This window comes from Protopterus annectens, chromosome 5.part0, assembly GCF_019279795.1.
Source record: "Protopterus annectens isolate FY-2018-M chromosome 5.part0, PAN1.0, whole genome shotgun sequence".
Lineage (NCBI taxonomy): Eukaryota > Metazoa > Chordata > Ceratodontiformes > Protopteridae > Protopterus > Protopterus annectens.
Window position 1 is genome coordinate 1,644,367,517 of NC_056735.1, and position 21,609 is coordinate 1,644,389,125.

Consider the following 21,609-nt stretch of genomic DNA (forward strand, 5'->3'; position numbering starts at 1 on the left):
GCATTACTGTAGGGTCTGCTGGCATTCTCTTCATTGGATAAATGGGGAAGCTTTTTGTTGCCCTATGTAGGGAGTCAGAGCAAACAGACCTTTATTGTTTGCTTCCTTCATTGCATGCCCATTGTGATCCTAAACCAGAATTTGCCTCTGTATTCCCCTCTCATTGGAAGGCATTTACTGGAGCAAAATTGGACATTCTCCAATACTCCTTAATGCCCTTGAGGAGGACCTGAGAGTGAGTCATTGGTGTTCTTGGTGAAGATGCGGTACCAAATTCAGAATGGAGTATTGCTGTTCCTTCTGTTCTTGGTGGCAGCCATGATCATCTTAAAACCAGTTGCATATCTGAAGATGTGGACAGTGGACTTTTGAGTACTGCCACCACATACATTAGGATCTGCTGTTGGTGTTGGACCCCTTTTGGCAAGCCTTAAAATGTTGGATGTTGCCCACCAATCTTGTGGTTCTTCCTTTTCTGCAAAGGAACCTATCTTTTATTTTATTGATAAATACTTTGATTGCTGGCTAAGGAGCCCACCTAGGCCTCCATAATGAACAGGGGAGCACAATCCCTTTAATAGGGGGGCTTCACATTTGGAGGTAAGAGCAGTGCATCTGGTTTGATGCTGGACTTGGTCAAAGCAGTAGTGATCGACACTCTTCATGTGGAATCTATAATGTGTGATTCAAGGCTTTTGCAGTTTAACACTTGAAGTTTGCAGTATAACTTAAGATTTCACTTTTCACTGAAAAACAGTAATCTCTGAGTTGTCTTATTTCCAGGTCTGATACTTGGGACTAGCGGAGAGAAAGTTGCTGTGTAGTCCCAAGTATCCAATAAGCATAGTCTGTGATGTGTTATCTATGCTGAGTACATCACCTAATTGTTTACATTCAGTAGTGACTGGTGGTGAATTCTGAGTACCGAAATTCTCACCAGAAATAAAAAATCAGTGTTTTTAGCTCCTTGGCGGTGTTCTATTTTCACTTGACTGCAGCTGCACAAAGTAACCTACCTTTTGTAGGTCATATGGCATTTATTTGTAACATAGGTGTGTGCATTGTCTGTACTTTGGGGGAGCACCATAAATCAGTTTTCCTAAGTTACTGATTTTAATTAAGTGGCTGTATTCTTCAGTGGGGGCTTGTAGAAATGTATCTGCAGAAATGTATATTGATTGTTTTAGGCCAGATGAACCTTCAAATTGTTTGTCTGTAGCTTCAGCCAGTTTACTGTTAAGTGCATTGAAAAAGGAAAAACTCAAACCTTAATTCATTGTTTGGTGGGCTTATAGACAGTGTGAGCTTTTATTCCCAATGGAAAAAGTGATTGGGGAATTTCAAATCGAGGATTAGAAAGAGTATAGTTTAAACTCATCCACTTTACACTTGACAGAGGGTAGGAAAAAAAAAAACAGCTGAGTCTTGCACCTTGTTTGTTGGTTGGAAGGCAGTGTATAATTCTTGATAATTTACCAGCTGTGACTGTGTTTTGGCTGCAGCAAGCCACAGACAAAAAGTGCTTCAGCTGTGACTACAGATGCAGTATTGGCATTCATTTTTGAAAGCTGTGCTTCATCTAAATTGGCATCTGAAGATCTTGCTAGCATCATGCTTCAGGGCAGCTGCTTTTTTTGCTGCATGCTAGCTGTGCCTCTGCATCTCATTTGTGGTTTGACTATTTCCGTATGTTAACTTTCTTTAGAAGTAGGTGCTGAATTGGACTCCAAGGTATGACTCTGTAGGTAGTGCAAGCACGGGTACTTGATGTAAGGCTGGTATAGAAAATGGAGCTTTTTAAGGATTTTGGAAAAGTTTTGTTGTAAGCAGTTGGAACAAATTGGGACTGATAGTGCTCAAAGATGTAGTGTTTGACTTTGCAGAATATTGGGTGTAGCTTGACGTGCTTTTAACTTTTTTTTTTTTCTGTAATAGGTGTAACGAAATATGCTGTTATGGGCAAAGAACATAAATTTTCCCAGGAATCACAGTACGGTTGGTAAGTTTAATTTGCTGAAATACATTTGTTTCCTTTCTTCATTTGCTGAAAATTATTTGTGACCTGCTTTATTATTGCTCAAGGTTCCATGCAAAAGTTGGTACAATAATGACAGAGAAATTAAAATACTTTAAGATATGAATGTAATAAAGGCCCAGGATCAGTATAGTTGAAGCTGCACATAAGTGCATTTTTTTATTAGAAGACTGGACAGGAGTATTCTCTGACCTGTCTACTATAATTCAGGGCAAGTAGAATTCTGGACATTGTCTTAGTTTGGTGTTTAGATTATTTATAGTCCTTTTTGGCAGCAGCATATCTTCAGATGTTGGGTTTCAAAATCTGAGTAAGAAAGATGCTTGATTTCCCAACATGGGGTAGGTGTGTATGTGCCATTTATTTTCAGAACTATGATAAGTCATAAATACAGGTGTTCCAGAGATCTTTTGCAGTAGATGTGTACAAGGAAGGCAGTTCTCAGTTTAGGCATCCAATTCCTCCACTGCTATAATACAGTTCTGTGGTGTAAATAAACAGCAGCTTTGCATTTTTAACGGTTCTTTTCTGTTACTATAAAAGAGCTTGCATGTTTCCTCTGCTGATATGTTAAAGTCCATATTTATTTATGGATTGATTTGCTGAAGACAAAGCAGATCTAGGCAAACATGTTATAAAGTGCTTCTCTGGCTATCCAGTTCCATTTCAGGATATTTTTTGAAATTATTTTTATATGGTTGCATCACACAGTGCAAAGCTATGCACCTCCCTTTAACCTGACCACAGAAAACTGCAATGCAAAGTTTGTTACAGACTTACATACCTGAAGGTAAAGTCTGAAATCTGCAGAAGTGTGATGGTACTTCTGTCTTGCTTCATATTTCCAGAGCTTGATCTGGAGCTTACTTCAGTTAAGACTGCTGAAAGGCAATTATCTTTTATGTATATGCTGTAAACACAAAAAGTAATGCATAGGAAGAAGAGCAAGGAATCCTTATGGCTGACAAGTGTACTTCTAAGAAGGGAAAAATGAGGATGCATAGGATCAAAGGCAAATACAAGGATCACTGCACTGAAGGGCCATTTCAAGCCTAGCCAATAACCCAAGGCCAGAATAAAACCCTGAACCCTGTTGTGGTTGAGGTGAAACATTGCCCAGGGGGGGTTAAAAAAAAAAATATATATATATATATATGTAACAGATGCACATACACAATTTCACTAGAGACAAAAACCTTGCATACAAATAAGGTTTCCAAGAACATACATAAGTACCTCATCCACCAAATGCACCAAAAAGCAGTATTTCCAAACTCAGATGTCCTAAGCCTACAAATGGTGACATCTATCCTCCTCAATCTTTGAAGCACTTGTCAAAAGAAACCCCATACACTTCTACATCCAGAGGCACCCCAAGAGCAAAGCTCATAAGGCAAGCCAGCACATTACCCCGGACTCTTAGCTTAGTGGACTCTGTTGTATGACACACAGCTCATTATCTTTTCCTTGTTCAGTATAGTGAATGTTTAGTTGCTTATCTGGAGCCAGGATCTACTAGGTTATGCACACACTTAAGTCACTACATCACAGGTACCAGAATTATTCTATTATAGTCCATGTGAGGATTAACGACCTGAGGTGTATTTCCTTGGCCTCTATGAAGTGAGATTGTTGATCTCTCTAAATGTGTGTCTTAGGAAGGTATATGACTCGCAGTGAACAGCATTCTACCTTCACCAAGGATGACTGTACAGTATGAATAAAAGGTGATTGACTTCAGTAATTGGCTTAGTTTCTGATGTCTTTCCAGGGAGATTCAAATTTATTAGCATGGGAGGACATTGTTAACGGACCACATTGCTTTGCAGGAGATGGAAAGCACCTGCCTCTCTTATGCTTCTGAATATTGGCTAAAACTTTATCCACCTCCCCGTAGAGCCTTTTTAGGCAATGCCAAATTGACAAACCTACAGACATAGCAAATAAAACCCAAGGGAAACCTAAAGGTGTTACTGCTGTATGCTAGCAGCCCAAACAAAAAACTCCACACCCTACAAGCTCTCCTCACTCTGGAGAGTATAGACATCCATACCATTGCAGAGACATGGTTTAAATCTGCAGAAAGTGCTCCGGCCGTGCAAGGCTTCATTGCCTTCCACACATTTTAGACAGTCAGCTGCACGGATAGGAACAAAAGTGGAGAAGTCTCCATCTGTATTGGCAACAAGCATAACTGTGTTGGTTAAACAGGATGATTCATTGATGTATATCCAAGCACAAATCACCATAGACAAAGTCCCATACCATAGCTATAGCAAGCTATAGGACACCCTCTGTCCTGTGTATCCCATAGATTGTACATAGACCTACTGGAGGCACCCACCATTAAACCAAATATCCTATTTATGGGAGACTTTTAACTTACCCCTCTTTAGACTAGGAAACATACGCTGCCTCATACTCACAGGCATACCATTCCTGGACTTTATTGTGCATACTTACCAGAGGTTCAAACACACTAGACATGGTACTCATCAGTATGTGAGAGTGCTGCATCCCCATCCCACCAAGCTATCTCCTTCGAAATAAAAAAAATCAGCTCGAGTAACACCAATAAATCCTGTTACACTTAAGAACTATTCCAAAGCAAACCACACCCTATTAAGTGATAGTTTATCAAATTTCAGTGCCACTCAAAACCTCGAGTTCACAACAACCTATGCAGAATTGTATACAGTCTTACCATGGAAATGGCTGTATAGGGGCTACTTTACCTACTAGACGTAAGTTCAAAATAAACTCTAAAACAACAGCTACACTGGTGGAATCCTAACCTCATTAGGGTATATAACAAAAGTAAAAAGTTATGGCTAAAATCAGGAAGAGCAACTCCCATAATTATAGTTATCTGATTAAACTAAATAGGAAACTAAGAGGACTAAGTCCAGCAAGGCCAGTTATGAGGTCAAGATAGCCTCCGAAGCTAAAGACAACCACAAGGACTTTTACAGCTATGCCTGAAACCTCAGAGGCAGCACACATATCAGTGTGCCATACTGAAGGTCAGTAGTGCCACTTTTACCAGGCAGAGCAACATAGTGAATTTGGCCGACAAAATCAGCTCAGACTTCACCCCCCCCCAACTATTAACATTGAGTAGCTCCTACCAGAGTCACTTTTCAACAGTTGTCTCAAACAGGCTTTATAACATGAGAATAGAGGACTGCAACAGTTATCCCACTTAAGTGTGGACCATCAACCGGTTCCAGAAACTACACACCTGGTAGTCTGATTAGTGTAATATGCAAAGCCATGGAATTAATTATCATAGAAAGGCTCAACAAAGACCTCAACAACATTCAGATACTGGACTCAACCCAGTTTGGCTTTGTCAGTGGAAGATTATGCTTATTGAACTTGGTGGACTCATTTGAGACCCTCACCGAGGCAATGGATGAGGGGAAAATTGTGCATATGACCTGCTTGGACCTAGCCAAGGTGTTCGATACAGTACCCCACTCGGGTATAATTGGCAAACTCACTGAACTGGGTGTAAACCTGTACATAATTAAATGGATTACTAGTTATTTTGCAGACAGGACCCAGGAAGTCATAGGAAGTTACTAGGCTAATAGCTGTTGAGCCCTTACAAGCCTAGCCAAGTCCTACCCTTGTTTCTGCCTGTTTCCCTTGTCCATGAGAGACACAAGTGGAACACCCAGGGTTGTCCAGATTGACTTTGGAGAGGACCAATGAAGTACTGTGTTTGACGTGAAGTGGTCATCTATTCCCAAGGTGTGGTAATCTCTGGGAGACATATGTCCCTCCAGCAGGTTCTATTAATGTCACATACCAGGTTAAGGTCTTTAGAGCAAGTAACCATTGTACCATTTGACTTGTGGATATGCAGCATTTCTAATAAAGCAGGGACAGAGAGACTGCCTTATATGCAAGGCAGAGATTGGCTCTAAGTAGTCTGTATGAAATAAAGTAAGACCACTAAAAAGCAGCAACTAGATGAAAGAATTGTGCAGAACAGACCACCAGCAAAAATCCAGGTTTATTGAAGCACTTTTCATCGAGTTTCAGACTTCATCAGAATAAAATCACATTATTATGGCAAGAGGGGGACCAATGGATGAATGGCTAGAATTTAAGGAATTGACACTGCAGATCAAAGCTAATGCCTGCCAAGTACCAGGTCTTAATGACAGAATTTCCTTGAGTTCTGTTTTAAAATTAAAATCAATGTACATTTTATAGGTTTATCAGTTGTATTTGTTGCAAGAATATCAAGTTTTAACATTTTTTATTAACTTTGTATAATGTCTGTTGTAGAAGAAATGATGCAATTACACTGACCAATGGCTAGGTGGGGTTGTGTATATATGTTTGTCATGATCATGTGATTTTATTCTGATGAAGTCTGAAACTTGACGAAAAGTGCTTAAATAAACCTGGGTTTTTGCTGGTGGTCTGTTCTGCATGCTTCTTTCATCTAGTTGCTGCTTTTGAGTAGTCTGGATGAAGCAGAATAAAGTGACAGTTTTCAGCCGATCCACGTAAGACAGATGATGGAAGACCTTGAATTTTCCTTGTGAGGAGTCTCTGTGGGATCTCCAATTGCTTTAGGTTCTTGGAAAGGTACATACCAAAAGGGGCGTTGTACTCAATTATTGGCCTGATGAGGAAAGAGTACAGGGAGGTTATAACTTCTTTTTTTCTGGAGGCAATGCCCTTGCTTACAAGATGAGCAATATAGAATGCCCCCCTTACCACTGTGGAGACATGGTGATCAAAGGTAAGGCTGCTGTCAACCTGTATGCCTAGATCTCTCGCCACTGAGTGTGTACTTAGGGTGCTGTTATTTATGTGGTAGTTAGCAGGAACATCGCTGTTGCCGAAAGGGATGATGATGCATTTTTTTGCATTGAGTTTAATGCCATGACTTTGGTACCAATCATTTGTTTGTATAAGACCCTTTTGTAGGATATTGACATTGTCTGGAGAGTGTGTAACCGCTCCCAGTTTGCAGTCGTCAGCAAACTTTGACAGCCGCAGACCTTTAGTTTTTGCTTGTACGTTGGAGAAATAGATTTTGAACGGTACAGATCCCAGGATTGATAGCTGTGGAACACCACTGGTTACGGGTCTGCTGTTGGAGGTGGAGTCCCCTATTTTGACTGTATGGGTTCTATCAGTGAGCTAGTTAGTGACCCACCTAACGATATAAGGGTTGATACCTAGCTGGGTATGATAGTAGGATAGGGGGTACCACCTTCACTTAGGGACTGGTCACCAGTGGGGTACCTCGGGACTGGGGTCACTTCCTATTTCACATTTACTTCTTGGATGTAACGGCTGCATCATGGGCCTTTGGCTGATCGAGTTTGCAGATGATTGAGAACTGGGAGATATCATAGATTTCTCCCCATGACAGAAATTCTTACAAAGAGGTTCAAACACAGACAGATGACTTGTGCCAAAATTAGAGTAAAACGTGGTGCCACGAAATGCATTATATTGCCTTTTGGGAAAACTGCACCAACGCTAATTACTCCATTGATAAGACACCCTTGAAAGTTGACCCAGTAGTCAGGATGTGAAGGCTGCCAGCCTAGCCAGATAAAATTGTATACATAATTCTGTCATCTGTAAATATTAATGTAACAACAGTACACTCTTCTGGCAGAAAGCTGACCAAGTAAAGCATGTTGTGACCCTTTGATCTAAAGTAGTCTCCAGTCGGTCTAGATGAAGACATTCTTTCTGTTGTTTTAACCAACAGTTAAATTACTAGATTTAAACATGCAAATCTATTTTTATTGCGCTGCTTCCTGACCAGCTGCTAGATAACAAAAGGAGATGTTAAGACTGTAAAGGTAGTTTCTGTTAGCCTGGGAACCCAGGGAAGTGTGAAGAATGATGTAATGGGAACCAGAAATGTGATTTTAAAAACAGAGAGAATCAGAGAGCTTGAAGCATTTTTGTCTTGACCTTCCAACTCATCAGCACTGTCTTGCTCTAGATGCAAGTTCATTTTAGGTTTGTGTTTTCTCTTAGAAATAGCTAGAAACTAGAAAGATTAGACTGTGTTTTTTTCTGTGATGTCAGAACTGCACTACTGGATTATTGTAAGTATTTCTCTGTGATCTCTTGACTATCACTGTGTAGTAAGACGTATTGTCTTGTGTTTTTATTTATTATTAAATATTTTAAAACCTTTCAGCTGTGGCTGTTTTATGTAGAGATAAGTTAAGCTCTAAGAGTACATTGGATGTATATAAGGATCCTGTACCAAGTCACTCTGATAAGCCTTGACTGTTTAGTTATACTACCAATTGGATAATAATATTGCACAGTAATAATTGGACACCCTTTTAAGGGCCTTTGAGTAGCTGATAAGTATTAGTGAGTGGTGGCAGGGTACTACTGTATAGTCTGGGAAAAGGGGGCACAGCTGGAGAACCTGCGCCAGCCTTCCCCAGGAGTCTGTGTGGTTGTACTCACTCTTATCTCAGTGTGTGTGTATGTGTGTGTGTGTCAGCTACTTGGGCAGGGACACGAAGCACTGGTTGGACAGAGAGGGTGCTGGAAGTTTTAGCTTGCCCACTAGGCTGAGATCTGGACTCTATAGCTGTGCCTGTGGGGGGGGAGTCTTATTGGGACCTGGAGAGCAAGGGAGCGAGCAGCCCCGGACTGACTGTGATCTCTGTGTGCTCTTAAGGGAAATTGCACTTTACTGTTTGTATTTGTTATCCTTTCCTCCTTTATGAGAAGCCCCTCACTGGTGTTAGTGGTGAGGATTGAGGCTCCTTGATTGCCGGGCCAGGGCACTGGCGTCACAAGAGATTTGAGAACCTATGTAGACTGTAATCTGGCCTTTGACCAACTGTGACCAAGGTAGTAAGAAAATCATTGTATGTCTCCAAATTTAAGGGCATTGCATCCAAGTCCAAGGTAGTCAGTGCCACTTTTTTCGACCCTTATCAGACCCATCATGGAGTATAATACCCCATTTGGAATGTACCTGACCAAACGTGCAGCAGTTGGATTGCCCTCAAAGATTCCTTTTCAGGAGAATCCAGGGTATAAGCAACCTTCTCTTATATGGATCAACTTCAAGCCCCATCTCATACTCTTATCTCCTACAGGTTACTGACAGGCAATCTATGCCTGGCATAAAAGGCATCCTTGGATCTAACTGTGATGAGCCTTTTGCACATCCACAAAAAGAGCAGTATCAGAACAACTAGATCCAAGGATTTAAATTTTGCTTGAGACATAAGACGTGTTGGCGAGACAGATGCCCTGGAACAGGCTCCCCAACTGTGAAGCAGAGTCTATCCCTAACCGTATTTAAGCAGCACCTTAACCAATGGATGGGATATCAGAAATTCACCCCAAGTCTTGCCCCATGTCTCTGTTTCTATTCCTGTGAAAGAGACTCTGTCTGCCCTTTGTCTGTATGCCACCTTTGTGTTACGTGAAAGGTTTTGCTTGGAGTTTATCACAGCCAGGCTCCAGAGATTCTACGAATTTATCACTTGAGTGGGGTGCGGTGAGACCTTTTCACTCTTACAGCACACTGCAAGCTGGACTAGCCTTCTAATCCCGGAGTAATTCCCTTGAATAACTGACTCTCCTCAGTCATTAATCTGCTTACTGACAGTATTTGTCCGTCCTTTGCTAGACTCCAGGAAGGCTGAGGATTTGCTGTCCACCCAAAAAGTGTTTCTTTGAAAAATATAGTAATGGTTGATGCAGTGTCTGCAGATGTTCTGGGTCTCCAGTCTGTGATACTTTATGTTGAGTTAAAAATTATAAATTTAGTAGCCTAACTCTCTGACAAGGATGTTTAGAGTGCTGGACTTGTTTGGTAACTATAACCTCTACTGAGTAGATCAGGCTTTCTTTACTTTTAGGACCCAAGCACTGCACATACAATCAACTTGGCAGATAAAACAGAACCAAATAGTTTCTCCAGCTGAGACACGGATGATGGAGTGAGATGGTTACCAGAGACCAAATTCTCCAAGCAGATGTAAATTTATGGTTAAACGCATATTTTCTGTATCTGATAAAGGGATTTAGTCATCTAGGGCAGAGTCACCTGTTGATCCTTGTAGGTGGCTAGACTAGTGAAATGTACCCATGATCACTGCAGTCTGAATGGAGGATGTAGTTCTGGAAGTGATTTCCAGTTCCTAATGTCTAGCAAAGGTTTTCATTAAGGACTATGTCGTTGCAGCATAACTGTCAGTTAAGAATGCCTTTTGGGGAAAAAAAGCTGCTGAGATAGCTGCAGCTCTAGTTGAATGAGCCTTAAACATTTCTGGGTAACTGCTTTCTATATTTACAATAAGTGAAAGACATAGACCAGTTAGCCATACAGCTTCTGTGAACCAAAGGAAACATACATGATTATCCTTTCTGAAGGTCTTGCTTCTGTCCACATAATATGTTATATGCTTGTAAACAGCTGTACATTACAGTAAGCACACTCCTTGATTTCTGCAGAACACAGTTAATTCAGTAAACTGATTAAGGTTAGACTTGGAAGCATCCTTTGGCATAAATGAGGGATTCGTCATGAAAACATGTTTCTCCACAGAAAACTAAATAAGGAGGTTTGACATACAAGACAGCAGCTGTATGATGTCTGCTGATATTTTAAGGGCCTTTATCGGTGATCCCTAGAATAGCAAGACTGCAAATGGAAATATTATGAATATGTATTAAGTCTGAGATTGTGTTATGTTAGAGTATTCATCTGTTCTGAGCTATAGTGATCTCAGTAGGTGTGTGTGGATTGGTTACCTCCTCTATGGCAGTGGCTATATCAGGTGTACCTCTTTCATGTGAACAAACGTGTTCTAGCTTTCATTTGAACAAACTTGTGTTCTAGCTTTCATAGCACTGAGTATATCTGTTTCAATAGCAAAGATTTACATGTAGCATGTGCTGCCCCCCCCTTGCTGCTACAGATTTTAAGCTGTGTATACCAGAGTACATTGGGCTGCTTTGTAGAACTAGTGGATTTGTAGTCATCTTTCTGTTAGTACTTGTCTGTTTCATTTTCCACCTTCCAGATTTGTCTCTTCACATCCTGTGCCACCTTGGAGAGGGTGAGGAAACTCTGTGACTTGCCATTAGAACATTTCACCATTTGACAAGTAGTCAAAACAATCCTTCAGGTAGTTAAAATTTCTTTAAAAGCAGGCCATTCCAGGGTGTCTGCAAATGGTATAACAGCCCTACTATGTTTAATAGAGCAAGGTACTTCTTCCTTTGCTAGAAAGCTTAGAGCTTGGAATTTGATCCAGGTTAAAAAAAAACACTGATCAATACTGTTTATTTTTCTGGGGATACACTTCATGGTCAGACTTCTTCAGTAAGCACCAGGATCATAGGTGGCTGTTATTCCATGTTTTTCTGTTTGGTATTTCATCACTGTGGGGTGCTGGTGTGGGGACATCTTTGTTTTCCTTTCCTTACTAGTGGTTCAGGTTCCTATGTGCATTCTAACTGTTTTGCATCCTACAAAATGCATTACTAAAACTGAAGAGGAAACATGTGCACAGAATTAACAGGCCCTGTGTATTTTAATCAGAGCTGGTTCCTGTTATTGATGATAGCATAGTTGGGCGCACTGCTTTTACCGATTTATGGAAACCTCCTGCCTGCCCCAGATGTTTTTTTTATCACCGTCTCAAGTCCTTTCTTCATGTTTAGTTGATTTCTTCACTGTAATATCCATAATCAGAATTCACTTGTTTAGATTCTTGAAATAGTAAGAAGCATTCCATATGAAAACAAAACTTTGCTAAGCCAGAAAGATTCACATTCTCTTTACCAGTGCCATCCTCCTTTTCAGCTTCTTTACATCAGTCTGTGGTTGAGCTTAGAATGTTGGCTCTGTCATTTGGAGTTTCATCTTCATTACCTGTAGGACTAAGATTTCTAGGACTTACCTTGCTCCAACAGCTTTCAAAAGTGCCTTCTTATTGCCCCAACCTTTGGAATCTAAGGATCTCTTTTTCAGATCCCAGATATGAAATTGAAGTTGGTCGTTTTGGGGCGGGTGGGGTTAATAGAATATCATAACATGTGGTTAAACTGAATGTATGAAATAAAACAAGAGTAGTACAGAAAACTGCAAGAGCATTTGTAAACAGAATTGGTAACTGTACAGTATTTACAGTATACTGTATACAATTAAGAAAGAAATGGTAAAGATAAAGACCAGAGAGAAGGGAAGATCGAGGTGATTAGAGGAATAGAGGCAAAGTGAATATAGAGTATATAACCACTTACTGTACTGTACTTTACTTGAATTTGCGGTCTTAAAATGCCATTTCTCTCGGTCATTACACAGACATGAAAGATGCAATTAGCAGCAAAGTAGCAGCCTACAGATCACATAGAAGATGAGAGCAGATGTCTTCAGAAAAATAGTGAGCCTGAAAGGCATCTCAAATCAAGCCTTTGTTTGGTATTAGGGGAAACTTTACCATATTCTGGTAGATTTCAGAATTTGCTGGCAGTTGTAGATATAGTTAAATAATAGATGACATTGTCTTAAGTTTTTATTTTGCACTTACTTGCTTTTCTTCATCTTAGCATTTATGTGAATCTGATCTGTTCTGGCTGTTCACTGGAACTCGGCAGAGTCTACATATGTACACCAAGGCAGCTCGACTTCAAGCGTGATCTCTATTGCTTAAACATTACTTCACTTGACAGGTAAATAGCAGTATTTAAGTATTTCTTTAACTTTTACGAATGATGCAGAGCTTCTGTAATACCGTTCTGTACTGGATGATGTGTTTAATGTGATAAATGAAAAAGAAGAGACCTGGTTGAAGTGGGGAATTTAATCAGAGGTTTAGCAGTTACTGTACTTGTTGGTTTGGCCGATGAGAGGAGAGTTGGATTCTTTAGGATAAAGATGCCTTTGGCCTGACCTGAGAGGAGCATTCAAGAGTAGTAGTACTCTTCACCTCCTAACAAAGTAGCCTTCTGAAAGTAATTACATCAGGGACTGACTTCAGAGGTTTTGTGCATGGGAAACTATTGGAATTTTTTTTCAGATATTTCAAGGTCAAGCGAATTAAAGGACAACAATGGGATTCTGTTATTAAATGCTCAACTTCTCTGTCCCTTTTCTCCCTATTTACTGTCCCTGCTTATGAATAAACTGTGATACAGCATTTAAAATATTTTAAACAGACTTGTTTCATTCCACTAAAACAGTACCTTACTGTACTGTGGTGGTTTAACTTTCAAAAAACTTTTATCCCTCACTGGAAAAGCTTGCTGCAGTCTCCAATTCATTGATGCCATCAAGGCCACTGAATACAGGTAGTTTTCTGGCCAATTCCCTCCCCAAACTGACATCACCATGACCGTCCTAAAAACCCACCCATGCTGTGATGTCACAGCTGCGCCTGGTCCTTCCCCTACCAAAACAGAAAGTAAAGGCTAGAACAAGAAAACAGTACATGAGTCAAGTCTCCTGCTGTGAGCTGTTAATCACCGCAGGTAATGGCTCAATTTACCCTTCGCACTTTGACAGCTAGGGAAGTTAGGTGTGAAGGGGGATGGGAGATGAGTGAGTCAAAGTAGTACAATTCAGGCTTCACAAAAGACTGTAGTTTAGCCATTTTAAAAAGAAGGAGCAGTAAAAAAGCAGTCTGTTCTGTGGCATTTGCACTGTTTGTGTTTTAAGTGGTCATTGAATGGCATGAAATGTTAAAACTGACTGAAAGACAGCAGTGTATGCATGTATAATCAATGCAGTGACAGGAGCTTTAGGAAGAAAGAAGCTTGAGTGATGTAATTTTTTGCAGACAAGCACTGCATTGTTTAGTCTGCCTTTAGGTATCCCACAATCAATTACTTCAAGAAGCCAGCCCAGACACCTTGTGGTCAGACTCGGAAATTATACACAAGAATATTTAAAAACCTGTAAATAGTCTCAGAGTGGTGTTGAAATGTTGGAAATGCCAAACCATGATGAAATATGTTTTTTGAGTCTGTGGGTGCAGTTCCCCTTTAAAATTTTATCTGTTAGTACATGTCTCCTGCTAGTGCATGTCTTGACATGTATAGAGCTAGGAGTGCATGCCTAGCCCTAGTGCTGCCCAGATGGTCAACAAACACACTGCCCTACGGGCATATGGTCAGTAAAGCCCTGCTATCTTCCCTCTGGCAGTCTGTCAAAGCATAGAGCTCCCCCCCACTGCTTGTCTTGAGTGTGAAGGACCAGTCACCTAGCAGGACCAGGACTGCCATTCAGACCCACAGACAGGACCCTTCTGTTTTCGAGAGCCCCAGTAAAAGATGGATTTCTTGGAAGACTGATTTTTTTCAGTGGTTTACTTCAGATATGAAACCTTTTGGGTTTTATCCCCCCCCCTGCCCTTTTCACTCTCTGCCTGGATTGTATTGAGTAGATTTGCAGTATTTTAAAATGACGTTTCCATTTATATCATAATTTTGGTGCCATTTTGTTTCTGAAGAAAAATTCCTGTCAGAAATGTTTGTTTATATTAGTTAGCTTGATATTTACTCATGAACCTATCAGTCTGCAGACTATTACAAGCCTAGCCAATAACCAGAGGTCAGAATCAAACCCTGTACCTTGTATTTATGAGGTTAAGCCCTTAACCATTATACCGACCTTCTCCATAAATAATCATGCATGTTAACCAAGTAGACCCATTGGACAAATTGTTCCTGGGTCTCCCCTGAAATTGGACCATGTGTAGTTAAGTGACTTGCTCAAGGAAACACAATACTCCACTTGGGCATTGTTGACAAACTCAAGAGGTTAAGTACAAACCCATATGTTACCGGTGAATAGCCAACTGGCTCACAGACAGGACCCAGGAAGTTAGAATTGGGGAGTCCACCTCTACAAAGAAGCCAATCACAAGTGGAGTCCCTCGGGGATCAATCCTTGGACCGCTCCTTTTTGGCATTTACTTCTCGGAAGTCAAGGCCAATGTTCATGATCTGTGGCTGACTAAATTTGCAGATGATTGCAAATTAGGAGCTGTAGTTGAATCTCACACTGGCACAAATGTTCTCCAGGAGGGGCTGACACAGACAGATAACTGATGTCAGAGCCATGGATGAAAACTAAATGCCAAGAAATGCATAATAGTCTCCTTTGGGAAGTTATCCATCCCTGGTAACTGTCATATTGACAACACACCACTTAGAGTTGACCCAGTAGTCAGGGACATGGGGACGCACACAGATAGTAATCTAGCCTTTGATCATCAAGTGTCTACAGTGGTGAGGAAATCATTATATGTTGTGCAACTTATAAACAAAGGTATAGCATCCAAATCCAAGGAAGTCTTTGTTCCCCTGTATTCGGCATTCATCACACCTATCATTGAGTGCAGTGCACCCTTTGGTGTGTACCTAACCTGGCATATCCAACAACCCACAGAGGTTCCTCACTAAAAGAATACAGGGCGCAAGTAATGTGTCCTATATAGACCACCTCAAGGCCCTATCCCTGTATTCTGTCTCCTACAGGCTTTTGAGGGGATATCTATGCCTGGCATACAAGGCATTGTCCACTCTGGACATCCTGCCTATCTACAAAACAAACAGCAGAAATACTTGTTCTAGAGACTTAAATCTTGCCTGTGATATAAATAGGACCTGCTGGAGAGATAGGTATGTATCCCAGAGACTACTCCGTCTATGGAACAGGCTCCCCATCCATGTGAAGCAGAGTCCCCCCCCTAACCCAGTTAAAGTGCAATTTGGACAACTGGATGGGAAACCAGAAATTCATCCCTGGTTTGGCACCTATGTCTCTAATGTAAACATTTAACCTGTAAATGGCTCATCTCCCAGGCCCATGCTTACACTTATCAAGGGTGTCAGAACTTGTCAGAAATTTGGGATGCATGGCTAGGTTTAAAAAGGCCCTTATGGTCGTTAGCCTAGAAAACACCTATGAACCTATGAGTAGACAAACGAGGGCTGAGGGAATCAAACCCTGTTCTATTGGAACTACAGCTTACAGCCTTAACCTCTGCACCAACTGTCAATTTTAGGGCCTTGTCAGGTTGTTTTTCTATTTATGTGGGGCTGAAACTAGCCATTTATTAAATTTGGTACTCTTTGTGACATGTATTTTCTGCTTGTTGCTGTGCTACTGAAAGTACTGTCTTTTTTTTCTCAATGCAGTATTCCATATAGTATCCCTGTAGAAATATACTTCATATTGCTATTTAGAGGGAGAATAGTGAGAATTATCCATTTTGTACTGGCCTGACTGGGCAACCAGTGTTGTTGCTGTGGCGAGTTTTTTTTTTTTTTGCACCTAGACTTGGACCCAAAAACAGTACCTTTGCCCACCCCCACCATCTAATGCTTATATACCTAAAAATGAAAACATAAATTGAAAAATATGCTTTAGCCTACGGCCTGTGACTCCACAGTAGCATTAGCCTTGGGCAGGCTGTCAGACCACTTGCCTTCTATTACCTCCAGGTCCCTGGTGTAGTGTTAGTACCATAACTGTGTGTGACACAAGGGTCAGACATGTCCTGTATTGTTGCACCATTGCCTGCTTCAGGTATGGGAGAACCAAATCCTTTAGGTGCAGAGAGCATTGGGGGTGCAGAATCTGTTGCCAATGTTATGCCCCCCCCCCCCCGAGGGGATTCTCCCACTAGTATAGTGCATCCAAAGAAACACAAGACCCACTTTGTGGTAGGCAGCAGTCTCTGACTTTTTTCCACTTGAGATGGTGACTATGACTAGATCCATTGTTCCAGCAGTTGATTGCTGGGTGCATACTTTGGTTATGAGTAACACTACCACTTCCACCTCCAGTCAGCCTTTGAAGATCCCGATTTGTGAAGGGGATCTGGTGTCTGAGGTTTCGTGTCTGTCAGAATCAGATCAGTCAGTTTCCTCTGTGAATGAACTGGGTCAGGAACCCAAACAGATTCCCTGAATGCTGGCTAGATTTCGGGATGCGTTCAGTTGGGAGCAGTCATACGCTGCCCCTGAAATCAGCAGCGTTTATGATCTTTTGGAGAATGAGGCCCCGGATGTGGAGACCTTTCCTCCCTTGATCTGTTTATTGGATGATTTTAAGAAAGCTTGAATTGTCCTCTGCTTCCTAAGGCTCTGCCTAAAAAAGTGTTTATGAAATTCATAGTATGCTCGGCCATGCCTGGCCTCCAAACCCCTTTGTTTGCAGACCCTGCTTCTTTGTCTGCAGTGACTTTTTCTAATAAAAGAGCTATTTCTTCAAATCCTGTCCATTCAGGTAAACTAGGCAGATTGTTAGAATCTCAGGGAACTAAGTTGGCTCATTTCAGCATGGTAGCTTTGAAAGTGTTTAATTACCAGTATGTGGAGATTTGTGTTCAGATGTATTTATAGTTCAGGCGAATTTGCTGCATTATTACGTTTGGAGCAAGGGGTCTATGTTAAAAGATTGTCTCTAGTGTTTCTCAAGTGTCAAAACCATGCTTTTAAAGAGTGCATGAAGGGGGCTGATGCTACTGACGACACTGCATTTCTAGCAGTAATAATAGAGTTGTGTGGCTGCACAGCCAGAACTTTTCCGAAGAGTTAAAAAAAAATAGATTTTGAATTCTCCACTTGCTTGATTTGTGTGTTTGGTACAGTATCTAATCAGATCCTTAAACATTGGGATGACAGGTAAACTCGTGCAAGGGGTATCAAAAATGTTTCGTATTCCCAAATTTCCCCTCCTTTAAACAAGATCATTTTTGGTGGCCTTCCAAACTCGAGCTACAGCCGAACAAAAAACACATCAAGCCTAACTTGGGGGTTCCTTCCACTAAAACTATTATCCCCCTTCCATCTTATGACTATGCCAATGCTCGACACCAGTCTTTCACTAGTCCCCCCTCCAGCTGCCGCATCTCTAAAGTTAGCTCTCAACAAGGTGGCCTGGCCATCAGTGATTTCCAACAAATGGGTGTTCAACATTGTTGGCAGGGCATTACAAATGGCAGTGGAAGGAACATCTGCCACTGTTTAAGGTGGTTCCCCCTCATCCATCAGACCAGACTTTGTTCCTAAACTCTGGGGTTGTTATAGAACTGTTCCCTCCATCAGAAAGAATAAGAGATTTATACTCTAGAATTTTCTTGATCCCTTCTTGGTCCCCAAAAGTAGGGTTGTTACGGAGATCGGTGTTGGCCCTCACCTTTCTGAATGTTTGTCAAGGTTTCCAAGTTCTAGATGCTCGTCTTGTAGATCATGCTTATCCTGTTGCTGCCTATAGCTGTGTGATGAACCTCAGCTTGATGTATGCATATCATCTCCCCATTTCTGATATTTGTTGTCTGGTTTGTACCACGAGTTTTCTGTATTGCCATTTGGGGTATCCCTGCACCTTGAGTGTTTAAAAAATGCCTTGCACCAGTAGTGGCACACTGTCAGACTCTGGGCATTTGTTTTTCCTTACTTGAACGACTTGCTCATCTGTGCAGAATCTGCATCCAAGTCAAGTGTTCGGATTCTCAATAGGTCCTTTTTTAATTGCCTGTCGTGATAATTTAATAAAGATAATCATACATTTGTGTAAATGTAAACCATGTAGATGCATTTTCAGTTGCATCTATCCAGTTGTCAAACACTACATAGCTCATTCAATTCCTGCCTTCACTTAAATCTCATTACTCCTCCAAAACATTAGTTTGCATGTATTGTTCTCATAATTCTCATTTTTTTCTATGTACCTCACTCCTACTCTTTTCTAAAGATCCCATTTCCATTTCCCTCTGTTACTATATTCACAACTTTTAATACAGTTGGTTTAGACTTTGATTTCCGTTTTCTAGTAATTGCTTTTTTGGCAGCCGCCAGAATTAAATTCAGCAAGGCTTTACTATGTGTAGGCAATTCCGATTCTGTATCGCAGTTCAAAAATATAATTTCCCAAGTTGCATCAATTTGCTGACCCAGTATTTCTGCTAGAGTAGTTTGCAGGGAATTTTTAAAAAAATGCCAACTCATTATCCCCCAAAAATGTGTTCCCAGTTACCTGTTTCTTCCGCATCACAACTCCAACATTTGCAATCTTATCTGAGGAAAAACTTTGGAGTCTGCTTGGTGTATAAAATACCTATGCAAACACTTCCAAGTAAAGATCCTAAATCTTCTAGACTTTTTTCTGTATTTAGAAGTCATACATATATCCCCCTATAGCTTCTTTGTGAGTTGCTTATCCAGTCTCTCTACCCAGTCCTTTCTAACTTTCTCTGATTCCTATAGCTATCATGCAATGTTTTATATGCCCCTAGTAATTATCCCTTCTTAACAGCAGCTTCTGTTCTAGATTGTACTTAAAACTCTTAACAATGTTGGTCTTTTGCTTAGGATCCCCCTATTTCTTTCTGTTTTCTTTCCCTATCAAGGGTTAATAGAGTATAAGCAATCTCTAGCCTGCAGTCCAAATTAATTCTTGACCTCTACCCTTTCCTTTCTAATTATTTGCTCCCAGTACCTTGGTTCCTTTGTCAGTTTTCTCTAGTAAATTCCAGCCCCCTCTTTCCTATTCTCTGTACCCCTAATTGCAGTCATCCCTATCGGCAAATCTCCTTTTTCCATTCCTGTGTTGGCTTAGTTCTTAAATACTTTCTGCTACTCTATGAATATACTAGCCTGTATTTTTTTTCTCTTTAAGATCTGCGTCCAAAATCTCAAACCCAGTCTCCTTGTTTCTTGAGCCCCCCCCCTCCCCATTTTAATTATCCTTTTCCAATTTGAATTATAGTCTTTTGCTTGTGCTTTGTATATAAGCCTTCAAATTCGGTAATCCCAAACCATCTTGTTCTATTAGAAGGATTAACTTATCCCACTTGACTCTTGCCCTCTTTCCCTTCCAGACAAAATCCTTCAACTCTTCATTGCTATCCACAACTTCTCGTCTGGTTGATTAAAAATATGCCTGACCTGTGTATAAAAGTAGAGGAACTAAAACAGTTTCACTGCTCTCTAGAGATGGTCCTGATCTTACTCTCCTAGCTAGGATTCAAATTAAACCTTTGGAAGTATTTTCTGATACAATTGCAAGTACCTTTTTTTCTGGGTTGCTTAATCAACTCCCACCAGAGTGTGGCCTGTCTCCCTGAAGACAAGATCCTGTCTTACAGGACAGTGTTTCCAGAATTCTCCAAGAAGAATGTCACCTTGGCAAGAGAATTCCTAAAAATTCTCAGATTGATGGCATCCATGATTTATGCTACTACTGACCCATCTTCACATGAGAAAAATCAATGCTAGTAACAATGAGATTGCTACTATAAAAATGAGAACAAACAATACAACCCACCATTTAATCGCTTGGAAGAAATTGTTTAATCTGTCAAAAATATTAAGTGTTTTACTTTTCATGTAGTTTGTTATGGACACTGTATATAGTTTATTTTCTTTTTACATCTGTTATATTTTTGTTTTTCAAAATGAATAAAAAAAATGTAAGTAAAAAGAAAAGTCAGTGGTATTTCTGAAATTGTTAAACCCAACACCGTCATTTCCCTGAATCCCAGTTGCTGGTGCTGCAATTCATTAGATGAGAGTTACAGTGGTAGAGATAACAGTTGAGTATCACTCCAGGACTTCCTTTCTCCCTGCCCGTGCAGTATGTCCAGACAGATTTATGACTTCACTTGGGGGCTGTGTCATTGGGGATGCAAGTGCAAGCCTGGGGGCCCAAGAACACAGAGAAGCACATCAATATCAAGGAGATGTTGGTGATTCACTCCCTGAAAGTCCTTCACCACATATGAACCTTCAGTCTTCTTTTGGTGGCTACAGACAGCACCAGTGTGATATGGTACCTCAACAACAGGGGGTACAAAGTCTTATCCTGGGAGCTGGCTGTGTAGCATTCTCTGACTCTTCAGGCATCATACACCCCGTTGGAGCAAAATGTCGTGGCAGACTAAGCAGATCCTGGCAAGCCCACATAATTGGCAGCAAAGACAGTGATGTTCCAGGATCTAGTCTAAATGTGGGAAATGCCTTAAGTAGATCTGAACACCTCTTTTCAAAACTGTCAGCTGGAGAATTTCTTTTCCAGACATACTTACAGCTGTACTTGGAGGACAGATGCATTCTTGTTCCCTTGGACAGGAATGTGCCTGTAAACATTTCCACTGTTTCACAAGATATATTGATGGTTCAGAAAGAAATGCCAAATTTCATTCTTGTGACACCCTGTTTGACCCAGGCAATCTTGATTCTCCCTTTTAATGGTGTTGGTCAAGGGCAGTTACAAGAGACTTCCCCACACTCTGGATATGCTCACACAGCTTCAGGGACAACTGGTGCATTCCAATTTGGATAAACTTCAACTGACAGTTTTGGTGATTCAATCTTGATTCAGTTTAGGTACTTGTTTCATGAGGATATGCAGCAGGTGATTGAGACCAGAAACTCTTAACGTTTACAAATGGATGAGATTTTCTAAGTGGAGCCTAAATGGAAACAGAGGGCCACTGAGGTTAATATTCCTCTGATCTTGAAATATTTGAGAGAATTACTTCAGGATGGCTCATCATATGCATCCATTAAGGTGCATTTAGCAGCCA

At 40.8% G+C, this 21,609-nt stretch overlaps 1 protein-coding gene across 2 annotated transcripts in view; it reads left to right on the top strand.

Annotated features, from left to right (window-relative positions):
- The window catches only part of MIS18A (MIS18 kinetochore protein A), a 234,974-nt gene that overhangs the window by 15,676 nt on the left and 197,689 nt on the right, over positions 1-21,609 (top strand). For both annotated transcript variants that reach the window (XM_044071431.1, XR_006364807.1), the window contains exons 2-3: positions 1,936-1,999; positions 12,620-12,742. In XM_044071431.1, the coding sequence (XP_043927366.1) occupies positions 1,936-1,999; positions 12,620-12,742 (187 nt within the window). The remainder of the gene's footprint in view (positions 1-1,935; positions 2,000-12,619; positions 12,743-21,609) is intronic.